The 14,611-nt window shown below is 33.0% G+C and overlaps 1 protein-coding gene across 4 annotated transcripts in view; it reads left to right on the top strand.

Annotated features, from left to right (window-relative positions):
- The window catches only part of C1GALT1 (core 1 synthase, glycoprotein-N-acetylgalactosamine 3-beta-galactosyltransferase 1), a 38,209-nt gene extending 24,396 nt beyond the window's left edge, over window positions 1-13,813 (top strand). For all 4 annotated transcript variants that reach the window (XM_038556891.1, XM_038556893.1, XM_038556892.1 and 1 more), the window contains 2 exons: window positions 1,982-2,649; window positions 8,789-13,813. In XM_038556891.1, the coding sequence (XP_038412819.1) occupies window positions 1,982-2,649; window positions 8,789-8,980 (860 nt within the window). In that variant the 3' untranslated portion in view covers window positions 8,981-13,813. The remainder of the gene's footprint in view (window positions 1-1,981; window positions 2,650-8,788) is intronic.
- The last annotated feature ends 798 nt before the right edge of the window (window positions 13,814-14,611 follow it).

The following is a 14,611-nucleotide window of genomic DNA, read 5'->3' on the forward strand; positions in this document are numbered from 1 at the left end:
GGATTTATCAACCACTGCTTTCTTTTTCCTCAGCACATTACATTGAACCCTTTCACATACCTCTGTTACAGCATCTCTCTTAGTATGTGTCAAGTGCTGGTTTGCGTGCCAAGGTCCACTACAAAGCTGTGAGTTCTTCTGTAGCAGGACTGTGCTGTATTCATCGTTTCATCTCCTATGCCAGCATATACCTACAACAAAGTAATTAATGAATGAAAAATTAACAAAATGAGAAAGAATATCTGCCAGATCCCAGCAGTGGGGAGAAGGGTGTCTTGTCTTGTTCTCAAAGTGAAACATTGAGAATTCCTGCATCTACCATTTTCCCTATGCATCCAGTGTTTTGTCTACAGCCAGGAAATTGGGCTCCTCAAGTACATGAAATATGAGTGCTCCCTGAGTGAAAGTAGAGTGATTTTGTCTGTTTTTGAATTCTGAATTATTGCTTTTTCCGAGGGACGTGAGAATATTTTCCGTCCATGCCCAGCCTAGCCCAACCTGTGTTACCTCTCTATCAGTTAACTAGAAATGTATGCTTCCAGTGGTTAATTTTTCACAGGACTGAGCTTTTGTAACTCACTGGGTTGATGTTAACCTTAAGGATATGCTTTCCTGGGATCCCTGGTGGCGCAGCGGTTTGGCGCCTGCCTTTGGCCCAGGGTGTGATCCTGGAGACCCGGGATCGAATCCCACATCGGGCTCCCGGTGCATGGAGCCTGCTTCTCCCTCTGCCTGTGTCTCTGCCTCTCTCTCTCTCTGTAACTATCATAAATAAATAAAAATTAAAAAAAAAAAAAAAGGATATGCTTTCCTCAGGATTCTGCCTAGAGCATTACTACAAAAAGTGTGGTTTTGCAGACTCATGCTGGTCTACAACTATGTAGGTATTGAAATTGGGATTAAACAGTTAGAAACTTTCATGGTAATTTAACAGTAATTTTGTCTAAAAAAATAAGAATTAGGATTTGTTATTTTTTTTTTAGTTTTATTTTTCTAGTAATTCATTTTTAGCATATTTATAAAAGAATGGGTCTCTAACCATTGGAAATAAAAATTGATCCTCCACCAAGCACTTAAGGTCTAGAATCTTAAAATTGGACTCTTCCTTTAAAACAGTGATACTCGGAATGTGATCCTAGCCTTGACAGTCTGAGTTGTTTGTTACTAGTCTGCACCCAAATAAGGAGCTTGCACAAAGATAGAACTCATTTAAACTCACTGCTTAGTTAAGTGGACTTCTGGGGGTGGGGGGGAGGCGTATAACAAGACTTCCTTGGTGAAAGAAGTAATATGGTACTTTATATTCTGGCATAAGCTTCCTCCTCTTTACAAAAGAGTATTTTGAAAAACACTGCTCTAGACAGTCTTGCAAATATGACTGCTACCTGTTCTGTTTCTCACTGATGGATTTGCATTTTGGAATGAAATATGTTACTATCAGCAGTAACCTCAACTCTGCAGCATGTTTTTTCCTGTCTTCAGAAGCTTATTTAGAGCTCTGAGAAATTCCTGTCTATGTTCTGTTGAGAACCAGTTGAATCTTTGTAGAATGAAGTGAAAAGCAGAGTGTCCAAGACTGTGCTTTGTATGTATACAAATCTCCAAGAGAACTTGTTAAAATGCAGTTAGATTGAGTAGGTCTGAGGTGGAGCCTGAGATGCTGCATTTCTTACAAGCACCCAAGTGATACTGATGCCTGATGCTGTTTGGTCAATGAACCATCATTTGAGTAGTAAGAATTTAAGTCATAGTGGCAATTCTTGCTAACTCCAATGGATCTCATGGATAAGATTGACAAGAAACCAATAAATCAGAATGTCAATTCATATTAGGTTGAGTTTTGCTTTCAGCCAAATTACTAATGGTAGAAAGGTAAATAGAAGGGGGCTTTTGAAATTGTTTAAGAAAACTTTTCTTCAACATAATTTATTTGAGTTTTACATCCATGTAAATATAACTCTAAAAATTTTTTGTTTAATAGATGAGAACACAGACATCGCTGAAAACCTCTATCAGAAGGTTAAAATTCTTTGCTGGGTTATGACAGGGCCTCAAAATCTAGAGAAAAAGGCCAAACACGTCAAAGCTACATGGGCCCAGCGTTGTAATAAAGTGTTATTTATGAGTTCCGAAGAAAATAAAGACTTCCCTGCTGTGGGATTAAAAACCAGAGAAGGCAGAGACCAACTGTACTGGAAAACAATTAAAGCTTTTCAGTATGTTCATGATCATTATTTAGAAGATGCTGATTGGTTTATGAAAGCAGATGACGATACGTATGTTATACTAGATAATTTAAGATGGCTTCTCTCAAAATACAACCCTGAAGAACCCATTTACTTTGGGAGAAGATTTAAGCCCTATGTAAGACAGGGCTACATGAGTGGAGGAGCAGGATATGTACTGAGCAAAGAAGCCTTGAGGAGATTTGTTGATGCATTTAAAACAGACAAATGTACACACAGTTCCTCCATTGAAGACTTAGCTTTGGGGAGATGCATGGAAATTATAAATGTAGAAGCAGGAGACTCCAGAGATACCACTGGAAAAGAAACTTTTCATCCTTTTGTACCAGAACACCACTTAATCAAGGGTTATCTACCTAGAACCTTTTGGTACTGGAATTATAACTATTATCCTCCTGTAGAGGTAAGTTTAGAAATTTTATTACTATATAAATACTTACACTGACTTTTGTTTACTTGGAAAAAAAAAAAACTAACAAATAATATGTTTCTTTAGCACCAATAACTAAGAATCTCCTTTGCTCTTTTTATGTAAAGTGTCAATGTATAACAAAAAAAAAAATGAGAACATGTCAGTAGTAGTAATTCAATAAATATTGCTGTTATTTATCTACTATTTATTGCTTATGTCAGGCACTAAAAATATAGCAGTAAATATGGCCAAGTTCCAGTTCTCATGAACTTGATAACATTATATTATGAACTGGGTACAGAGACATACAGTAAACAGGCACACTAGTAAAGATAAAATATGATTTTAGGTAGTGATAAGTGCCGCAATGTAAAATGAAGCCAGGTAAGGGGATATAGAGTGACCCTGAGTGGAGTGGAGTGCCCTAGTCTGGGTGATTAAGGAAAGTGTCTCTAAGAGGTAACTTCTGAACAGAAATCTGAGTGATGTTAGAGAGCAGGCTGTATGAAGAGCCTTCTGGGCTTCAGGAACAATGTATGAAAAGACTCTGAGGTTCAAAAAGACTTAGATTCAAGTCTTTTCCCACTTAATAGTTCAGTAACTTTTAATGGACAGAATTTGCCAGACTTCTGAGCCAGAGTTGCCTCATTTATAAAATGGACCTGATCTACCTGTTTCATTCAGTTGTGATTATGGTATAGCATAGTACCTATCACACTGTAAGCACGTAATAAGCCTCTCATTTAATACCTTAGCATTCATTCCTGAGGATTTTATCTAAAATACATTATTTTATCAAATATATAGCTAAAAGTTTGAGAAGAATTAATATCCTGTATACCCACCAACTAGCTTCACCAAATATTAATCTTTGCCACATTTGCTTCCTTTTTTTTATAAGAAAATGGTATAGATACAGTTGAGGCCTCTGTACCCTCCAATCCAGTTCTCTTATCTCCTTCCTGAGTGTTAACCACTATCATGAATTTAGTATTCTTCATTACCTTGCATGTTTGTATCTTTTTTTCCTACATGTTTATTTGTCTATAAATAATATATAGTATTATTTTGTAGGTTTTTAAATAAATGGAATTATTCCCTATATATCCTTGAACATTTGCCCTTTGTATACAACATTAAAATTTATCAACATTAATATATGTGCTTCATTAATTTAGGCTGCTGTACAATCTAATGTGAGTATACAATAATTTATCCATTCTTCTACTATACACATTTAGTAGGTTGTTTCCAGTTTGTCATTGTTACGAGCATTGCAGCAGTGAGTGACTGAAGAAGACTAGGAATCATGAAACCTAGCTTTTAGATTCAGATCTGTTATTGATTAATAATGCATGTAGACAAGTCATTAGTACTCGACACCTTCTTTTTTTCTGGTCCTAAGATACAAATAATACACTTCATGTTAACATTCTCATCTTTACAAGCCAGTGTTTTCAAATTATCTAGGACAGGGGGATCCCTGGATGGCTTAGCGGTTAAGCATCTGCCTTTGGCCCAGGGCGTAGTCCTGGAGTCCCAGGATCGAGTTCCACATCGGGCTCCCTGCATGGAGCCTGCTTCTCTCTCTGCCTGTGTCTCTGCCTCTTTCTCTATCTCACATGAATAAATAAATAAAATCTTAAAAAAGAAAAAATAAAGAAACAAATTAGGACAGTGGTTCTCAACTGCAGGCGTTTTTTTTTTTTTTTTTTTTTTTTTTTTTTTTTTTTTTGCTTCCCAAAGGACATTTGGCAAAGTCTAGAGACATTTTTTGGTTGTTAACTGGGAGACTGGCATTGAGTGGAAGTTGCTACTGGCATCTAGTGGGTAGAAACCCACAGGACTGTAAACCTACTAGATTCTAAATGTCTTACAGTGCTTGGGATAGCCTCCCACAATAAAGAATTATCTGACCTAAAATGTCAGTTACACTTAACACTGAGGTTAAGAAACCTTGACCTAGAACATTTGACCTAATCTTTAGACAATCAGCATTAAAGGAAACATTGAAGCAAATCACTACTGCTTCTGATGTCAACCACTAGTATGTTCTTGGTACTTATACAGACACAATAGTTTTCCTTACAGTAATTCTGCATTTATTTATTCATTTACTTATTTTTTTAATTCTGCATTTAATGGGTGACAAAATTGAGACTCAGAAAAGGCAAGTAATTTGTCCTGGTAATAGCCTAGGCATTATTATAAACCATGCCTATAAACTCTTGTGATTTCCATCATGAGCTCCCCTCCATGATTAATATATGTACCCCCAAAGGGGTTGGGGGGCTGAGGGATGTTAGAATAAATATTCTACTGTTGGGATAAAATTCCACTTTAATAAATGAACAGTTTTAAGTTCAGTTCTATGTAATGAGTCTAAAACCTTATGCTAGCATTCTATTGTGGATGCAACAATTTCCTAAACTATAAAACAGATGTATTCCTAAGTCTGCTTTGTGATAGTCTGTTTTTGTTTGGTTCTACTGAGGTACTACTTTGAATTTTTTTTTTAATGTAAACTTTTCTTAGTATAATTCTGTACCCTTTTCCATATAAAGATCTATAAAACTTAAGAACATTGCAAGTACATATAACAAAGACATTTAAATGCGTGTAAGATTTTATTTACTAGGAGTATCTGCTTCATACAGTAATAGCAAAAGGACGTCATAATTGTCACTGTTTTTGTAAACAATAAAATATCCTTCTTGCCCTTAAGAGTTCTACTCACAATTTCCACCTACTGATAGGGTATACCTAACAATATAATTTCTATGAGCAAAATAAATATTTCTGTGGTATATCTTTTGTTTAAATTGCAGTGGTTTTTGAAATGGATGCCAAATTTACATTTTTTCTATAAAAGTTTATTCAATTATATTGAAGACAATAAAATAGACTTGGAAGCACCAAAATTGACCCAGCTTTCTAATGTTGCCTCTTCTTCCCCAGGAGGTTCTATACAAACACAATGTGAATCAAACTTCTGTTATTGCTCATCCATCATTTAATAAATTTTCGTCTCCAAAAGTGAGAAGAATATTTACTGTTTTCAGAGTTGAAATATTACTCAGAAATAATACTATTTTCTGAATTATTAACTCTGAAATTACTGCTGTTTTCAGAGTTATCCTAAATCTCATACATACACTTTTGCTCTGTAGTAGTCACTACAAACACAGTGTGGAAAATTTTTATTTTAGCAAGTCACTATATGAGATATTACAGTTAATCAAAGAGTTACATTCTTAAGTTGGTTAGTTGTTTAAAACTTAACTTCTTCATACAGTTCCCTTTTCCTACCACCTTCTCACTTCCCTAGAAGTGAGTTTATTCCCTAGGACTAAAGTCTGTTTCCTAGGAATAGAGTTTTCACCAGATAATTTATAATCAGTCTTTATACAGAAGATTTAAACTAGTGTATATGTGTGTAATAGTGTATACATACACACTTATATAGATATGCCCCTAAATGTGAAATTGCTTTTGTTGTAGGTTAGAAATGACCAAGTAGGATCTATTCTATTCTTCAATTCTATTAACTGTAAGCCATCTGAAACTTACTGACATATGGTCAAGGTTGAGAGCTCCTGATTTTTCCAAGTTGTTAACTGATCATTCCAGTACCAATTTTTATTTTCAGTAGTGATTTAAAATAATCTCCTTTATCACATACTATAGTGTTTCTTACAATAGGATTGGTATCTGGTATTTCACTTCTGTTCCATCATCCTATTTGGTTTTGCCTTAAGCACCATATTGTTTTGAACCTCCTAACTTTACAGAATTTTGAAATTATTAATCTAAGAGTATATATTCCTTTATATCCTTTTTCTTTCAAACTACTTTGGTAACGTGCATGCCTTTACGTATTTATCAATTTAGGAACAATGAATGCCTGGTATTATTAAAATTTATTTTAGATGGCTTAGTAAGCTTTATAGTTTTCTCCAGATTTTATTTCTTCTTAAATATCTCCCTATGCTTTTAATTTTTTTTTTTTTTTTACCTGAACTCTCTTGAGTTTTGGTAGTAACCATTATTATATGCAAAGAGATATTTTGTTCCTAATATTATAGCTGTTTTCTTTTATTGTCTTTTATTTTATTGCTTATAAATCTTAACAGTATCCTGGTCATCTAGCAAAAAAAAAAAAAAAAAACAATAATGCAATAGAGTGAAATGTAATTAATGCAGTAAATCTTATCAAAAATATAGTATATCAGGGTCATATAAAGTTGCTTTCAGAGAGGTTCGACAATTTAAAATTAATTGCTATTAGTCTAGTCTTTTAGTTTTAATACACACTGGCTAGTATAGTAGCTTCTAGCCAGGTATGACTGTTGAGTATTTATAAAGTATGGCTAGACCAAATTGAGATATACTGTCAGTATAAAATCCATTCCTAATTTCAAGAACTTAGCACAAATAAAAAGAACAATTTCATTAATGATTTTTAAAATATTGCATGTTGAAAAAAATAGATTTATTCATTTAAAATATATTCAAAATAATTCCCATTTTTTAAATTACATTTTAAATGTGGCCACTAGATTTTAAACTGCATCATGTGGCTCACATATATCTATTGGACAGAGCTGATTTGATGATCACAAGTTGACTTATAATTTTACTTTTCAGATTTGTTCCTATCCTTACATTGCCTAATTGTGTTAAGAAGTAGGCAGCAAATAATTTTCCAGTGCTACATGGTTGTTCAGAACCCCACATATTCAGCATTTGTTTCAAAGGGAAGTTCATAGAGAAAGCCATAGAAAATACAGTGGACAATTCCCTGATAATTTTTACTGCATTATAAGCTATCTACTTCCAAATATGAATTATTAAATGTTCAGTATGGATCTTCTCTGGAAACTTACCAGAATATCTTTCTTCTTGAGTCCCTGCAAAGACATTAGATAAAGTGTGAACGTTTTGTTGGAGTCACCTGGGTGAAGCATTCTCTAGATACCAAAATGACCTTACAGCTGTTTAATTCTAGGACCAGTTTTTAAATTTTTTTTCTGCTATGTTCTTGCTTTTTTTGTTGTTTGTTTGTTGTATTTTTTATTATCTTGTTTTTGTCTTTTTTTTTTTTTTAAGATTTTATTTATTCATGAGAGACACAGAGAGAGAGAGGCAGAGACACAGGCAGAGGGAGAAGCAGGCTCCATGCAAGGAGCCTGATGTGGCACTCGATCCCGGGTCTCCAGGATCCCACCTTGGGTTGCAGGCAGCGCTAAACTGCTGCGCCACCGGAGCTGCCCCTGTTTTTGTCTTTTTTAAACCTGTTTTTCATACTAACTGTGTTAGGAATCTGTGAGAATTATATATCTGGACAAATGTGTAACACTTACTGAGGGCCACCTAAATATGACTATTTTGTCAAAAATAATGTCAACATTTATTGGGCTTTACTATAGGTCAAGATGGTTGCAAACATTTTATAAACATTATCTCTTTTAAATAGCCATCTTTTGCAGATGGGGAAATTGAAGCTTATAGATATTAAGTAACTTGCCCAAGGTCAGACACTAGTAGGCAGAATTTGACCCTAGTAGACAAACTTTAGATTCAAACTTAGATTTGACTCAGCACTTCCTCTCATAAATACTACACTGTTTTGGTTGATGTGCAGATGAAGTATTAGGTTGCAGACACATTATGGGTAAGGCTTTTGTAGTCCTTGAATGTTCCAAAGATGTCTTCCTGGGGTTGAGCCAAACAAAAAGTTATAGACAGAACTTATGAAGAGAAAGCAAAACTCAAAAATGGAGCTTCATCCTTTGTATAGTTGCCCCTTTCATTTGAGAATTCTCAAGATAGATAGATATATACATATATATATATATATATAAATTTTTTTTTTTTTTTTGCAAAACCCTATAGAATATGAGAGAATATTATTTCAGGTAGATATATTTTAGCAGTTTTCATGTTTAGTTTTAAATCTAAAAACTCTTGGTTTCTTCCACAGGTCTAATAAATAAGGTGCCTCTGCTTTACCTTGCCAGCTTTAATGCTTGAATTCTGTTAAAATTAATGTTTCCTTTATCAGTATGTGAATATTGTATGTTAACTATGTATTATATCTTAATAATGCCTGTTTCCACTACTTTTTTAGGGTCCTGGTTGCTGTTCTGATCTCGCAGTTTCATTTCACTATGTTGATCCTACAACTATGTATGAGTTAGAATACCTCGTTTATCATCTTCGTCCATATGGTTATTTATACAGATATCAACCTGCCTTACCTGAGAATATACTAAAAGAAAAAAGTCGAGCGTACAAAAATGAAGATCCAAAAGTACAGTGAGAACCCTTGAAAGAAAAACATAAATGAAGAGGTAAAATGTCTAACATTGCACTGAAGAACTTCTACATTTCTGATACAGAACACTGGAATCCCAGTGAGGAATTCTTCCTAAGTGAACATTCCATATTAGAGAAATCTTTCATATGAATGACTGTAAACTGAAGCTTTAAGTGAGCTGTGAAGTCTGTTAAAATGTGTTTTGATACATATATATATATGTGTGTGTGTGTAAATATATATATATGTGTGTATATATATATATGTATGTGTATATATATATATATATATATATATATATATATATATATATGAAAAACTTGTGTTTTTAAAATGGTGGCCAGGCAGAGGAACTAGAAATGAGATTTTTGTTTTCTATTCTTGACCACATGTATTATTTTCACAGAGAAACTAGAACATTTAAATTTTCTAAAACTACACTGCACATATTAGTAACACATGATGCTAAATAGATCTGCCTTAAAGAAAATTTTAGAAATATTGTTGCGTAATATTATTTATAAACTCAAGATATGAGTTTATATTTGCAGTATGATATAAATGAACCAAACCCACACCCCCACACACTCACACATGCAGTTTTTGTCTAATGAAAATTTTCCTGTGACTATAGTTGGCAATATTTCTTCCGGGCAAGGTTAAAGTAAGAATGGCACTTGTCCTAAAGTGCATTAATAAAGCCACATTTTGAAATTATATGGGCCTTGACTGTATTATATATATTCTTGGTTCTAATTAGTAGTTAATGTTTTACTGAGTCCCCGTTGTCTCTTTTCTAAATATGTTTATTCTTGAATATGATTTTAATTATTAATATTTATGTACTCAAAACATTAATAGCATTCTATAAACACATTTTAAAATATTTTGTTCCCAAATTTACCCATTGTTAATTGTGGGTAACTAATAAATAGTAAATTTAATGCTATTTGGGGATGCTTTTCTTAGATCAGAAGCACTCTCAGGAATTACTAAGTGACATTTTAAATGGAATATGTAAAACTCTTTTCAACTACATAATTATAGTTCCTTTTGTTATCATTTTGTTGAGAGTTGAGAATTATGTTTGTGCCTTTCATAACTTGTTTAAAGCAAGGTTAAGACATTCATTTTTAGGCTCTGAGGTGGCTATTAGTTGCATTGGCAAAATAATTTGAATATACGAGTTTGATCAGAGGTCATTAAAAACATTAGAAATACAGAGTGCTTAAACAAACTGAAATATGCCAGATGTTAAAAGACCAAATACTTAATTCATGAACAACAGCCTGAATTTTGATGCTGACTTACTATTTGGGGGTTTGTTTATTGATTGGTTTTTGGTTTTGCCAATGGATAATTCTAACGGAGCAGAATACCATTCAACACTGTCATCAAAAATATATTCATAAATATTTCATTCTAATTTTAGTGACCTTCTATTTAAAGGATTTCTGGAAGGAAAGAATATTTTGCAGACTTTCTATAAGATTATCTTAAATGTAACAAATGATTTACATTTTTTATGTTTATCATCATGCTAATTTTACATGGCTTTCATGCCCTTGAATCTGCTGCTTAGCTAAAGAGTTTATATTTATTGTGCCAAAACATGTCAAAAATCATCTCTTTGGATGGTGTATTGAAAAGATGTTCATCTTGGTGACAATTAGTGGTAATTATGGATTATTCTGTTCACACAGTGAAAAGTCACACCTGTTTTTACCTTAAATTGTCTTTTTTTTTTTTTTTTCATAGCACTATCATCTGCCAGAATTTCAAGGCATTCATTCTGTTCTTTAAACAACTCTTCACCTTGGTGTCAATATGAAGTTATTTGCAGTCCATATATGCTACTTTCTAAAAACCTGAAAATTTACTCATAGGAAATTAACATGGTGATGAATCCTGGGATCTGGAGTCAGATTGCCTGGGTTTAAATTCTTGATCTGTCACTTATTAGTTTTGTAACCTTAAGCAATTTTAATCTCTCTGTGCCTCAATTTTCTCTATTAAGTTAAGGACAGTAATACTACCTACCTCACAGGATTTTAACAAGAATTAAATGAGTGAATATATGTACAACTTTTCGAACACTTGTCTGGCCCAGCCTATGGAGCAATAAGTATAAGGTTTTATTATTCTGTTACCTTAGAGTATAAATATTTGTTCTAAATGAATGAAAAATCTGCTTTAATCAAATTAGATATTGGAGGAAGTATTTCATACAATTCTTAAGTAATAGCTAGTTTTTATCTAATGCCTACTCTATGCCATCTAGTGTGCTTAGATATTCTGTGTGCATTAGTGTTAATCTTCACAAATTGGGTGTTCTTTCTGTATTGTAGATGAGAAAACTGAGGCTCAGAGAATTAAAGTAACTTTTCCACTGTCACAGAGCTAGTAATCACAGAGCCAGGATTTATGCTCAAAGACTGTGTGTTCTTTATACCATATCACCTTTGAGGTTAATCATTTAGTACTATTTCCAGTTTTACTTACTAACATGTGTGATCTGATACATCAGCCAGTAATAGTCATATTAACCAGGCAAATTGTCGTAGTGGCTCTCAAATTGTGGTTCTTCTTTTCTTGCCTGGGAGCTTGTTAAAATGCATATTTCAAGACCCCAGTCCCAGAAATTCTGATTCTAGCATGAGAACCGTTAGTATGCATTCTTACCAGATTCCCTTGCTCACTGGTTTTCAAAGTGTTGTCCCCAACTAGCAGTATTTGCCTCATCTGGGAACTTGGAAATGCATCCTTTCCTGGGCCCCCACCTCTGACCTCCTGAGGTGGAGGCTAGCTGTAGTGTTTAAATAAGCCCTCCTGGTGAGTCCTATTCATTCTAGTTTGGGAACCAAGGCCTGGGTGATTCTGATGCAAATGATCCTTGGGATGTGCTGAAGATTTATTGCCCCTTAAGTAGGATATCTTTCAAAGATTTAAATAAAGCAAGTTTTAAATCTGTGTTTTCCAAGATCATACCATATTAAATGTCAGAGATTTTAAAGATAACCTGAAGGGTCCGTGGATCATTCAGTTTTTGACAAAATTCTTTGGCTTCTTCAGGTTCCACTAATGTCAGGGCCCACAGTAACTAACATATTTAATTCTCCAAGCTTAGTAATTTCACAATTGGGGTGGGAAGAGTTTATTAAGAACTAGTAAGTACATACTAATTCATTAAAAGCATAGCTAAATGAGAGTCCTCACTAGTTAGTAAAAAAAAATTCTGATTGTTAATAAAAAATTTTAAATGGAGGTAGCAGAATATTACTTTATAATATATAGAATGTTTTTCTGCAAATTAATAATATCAAACTTTGATCACTGTCAAGAATCAGTTGACCCTCCATATGACCTCATACAGCAAAAAATTTTCCCAAGTATTCAGCAGAGCACATAAAACCGGATTTCATGGTGATAACTTACTGTATTTTAAATTGAGATCTTTGTCATTTGGATAAATGGTTTTAGTGTTGTTTCAAAATATAAGGCTTTTGCTATGTTTATGTTTCCCAGGAACAGTATACTGTATTTCAAGTGGGAAGTTCATAGGTGATACAAAGCAGATTTTTGTCTCAGAGTTCAATTATTTGTTTTCAAATATCTTAAATTTCAGAGGAATTTTTGTTACTGTAAGAAGACTCAAAATAAATTACTGGCCAGTTTTTGGTATTTTTTGAAATACGGTAATTGCATTTGAGCATTAAATTTGTTAACGGGTTATTTTCATAATTGTTTGAGTATTAATTTTTCATTTCCTTGAGCCTATCAAAAATACTATCAATGATAGTATTTTCAGATTGAGACTTGAAAAACTGTCTCACTTTATGATTAGATCAAGTCTATCCTTTTGTTCTTCATTTAAATTTTCAGTTCATTAGAGTATTCTGTCTTTGACAATTCCTTCTTCTTTGTATTTGTTGCCCTTTATTTTCTTTACAACTAATTTCCATTTTCTAACTATTCTTAATGCTGCCTTTGCACGGTTAATTTGGCTGTGATTAGTGATTAGAATTTGTATCACTTACTAATAATTTTATACCTATTAACTTTAGATTTCCCTAGGAGATTGGAAGTAAAAAAATCTAAGAATAATGCCTGCTGGCTCTCAGGATACTTGCCCTACTTAAATGTCTACAGTTTTAAACTAATTCTAGATACACAATTATTAAATGAAGTAAAGTTATTTGGATTTCATTTCCTCTACCCCTTTTTCTCAAAAACAAACCAAAAAAACCTCATTTGCCTCATTTCTCTATTGTAGGCCTGACAGAAACGCTCTTATGCAAGCTGGGGGACAACCTATGGTTTATTTTATACTAAATGTAATCTCTGTTAATTTAAAAATACAACTTATGTTTATATATCGGAGTTGAAATAGAAGTTTTAATACAGATTTGAGTAAAAAACTTTACAAATTCTCTCCAGAGAAATCGACTCTAAAACTGGCTCCAGAAGTGAATAGTGCTCTATTTCAACTCCTTTTACCTTTTTAGCTCTCTAGTTTTTAGTTTATATCAGTTCAGTTTAAATAATTTTGCAGGGCCCTACAAATTAATAATCCATATGAAGTATATATTAGAGGGAAACTAATCTTACTGCTAAGCAGTGTGTTATATTACACAGTAAATATTTGTGTTTTGGAATTTAAAAATTATGTAAGGTAATAGTATGAATGATTTAAAAATGTGTGGTGACTTGATTATTTTAAGTGATCCACCAATAAGTCAGGAAAAAATGTATTTTTAAATGTTTCTTAAAGTGCCTTTTGAACATTTTTAAACAATGGATTTAAACAACCACATAAAATAAATTACCATGTTTAAAGCTGTTTTATCTGATTATTTTTAACTGATATAAGAGTTACGGGAGAAACTAAGGGGTAGTTTTTGGGTTATTTTACCAAAAAAATACTAATTTAAATTATTTTCCCATCTAAGTTATTCAATTTCAAGAGGCTTAAGTAATTTTTACTACAATATATATTATTTGTCTTAAAGCAACAAAATACTCCACCTCAAATTTTAAGTAATAACCTTAAAAAAATTAGAAACACTCTGTCATCCAGGTAAGTATATGTATATGTGGGGGATTCTTTTCTATCTCTTGGTATATTTTGATCTATCATGTACACTCAATTTATTCAACTAATGAAATAATTATGCCTAGCATCTGCTAGAAATACAGTGGTGAGCAATAGAGCCTTAATTCTGTAGCTAGACAATAAATAAGTTAATAGGTGCATGAACTAGGTATTTCAGAGAACAATGTTTTCTGAACATTGGAAAAGAAAACAGTGATTTGATAGAGCAATTTTCTGGGTAGGGTGTCAAGGTAGACCTCTGAGGAGGTAGTATTTGACCTGAGACTGGAATGACAGACATTTTGTATACTTCAAAAGTTATTTATATTTATGAGGTTCTTTGCCCCATATGTAAAAATAATAATTTTTCTAACTTTGCTTAATTATGCTCTGCGTATATATAAAGGCTCAGTGAAATGAATTTTATAGGCCAAAATCTTTGTGGTTTTAGGCATATTTCATTCAGAGCTCAGGTTTATTATCTATCGATATTAGATCAGTCTGGTACTTTTAAGATATGAGTGAAAATTGACCTACCTCTT

The sequence above is a fragment of the Canis lupus genome, chromosome 14 (genome assembly GCF_011100685.1).
Source record: "Canis lupus familiaris isolate Mischka breed German Shepherd chromosome 14, alternate assembly UU_Cfam_GSD_1.0, whole genome shotgun sequence".
Taxonomy (NCBI): Eukaryota; Metazoa; Chordata; class Mammalia; order Carnivora; family Canidae; genus Canis; species Canis lupus.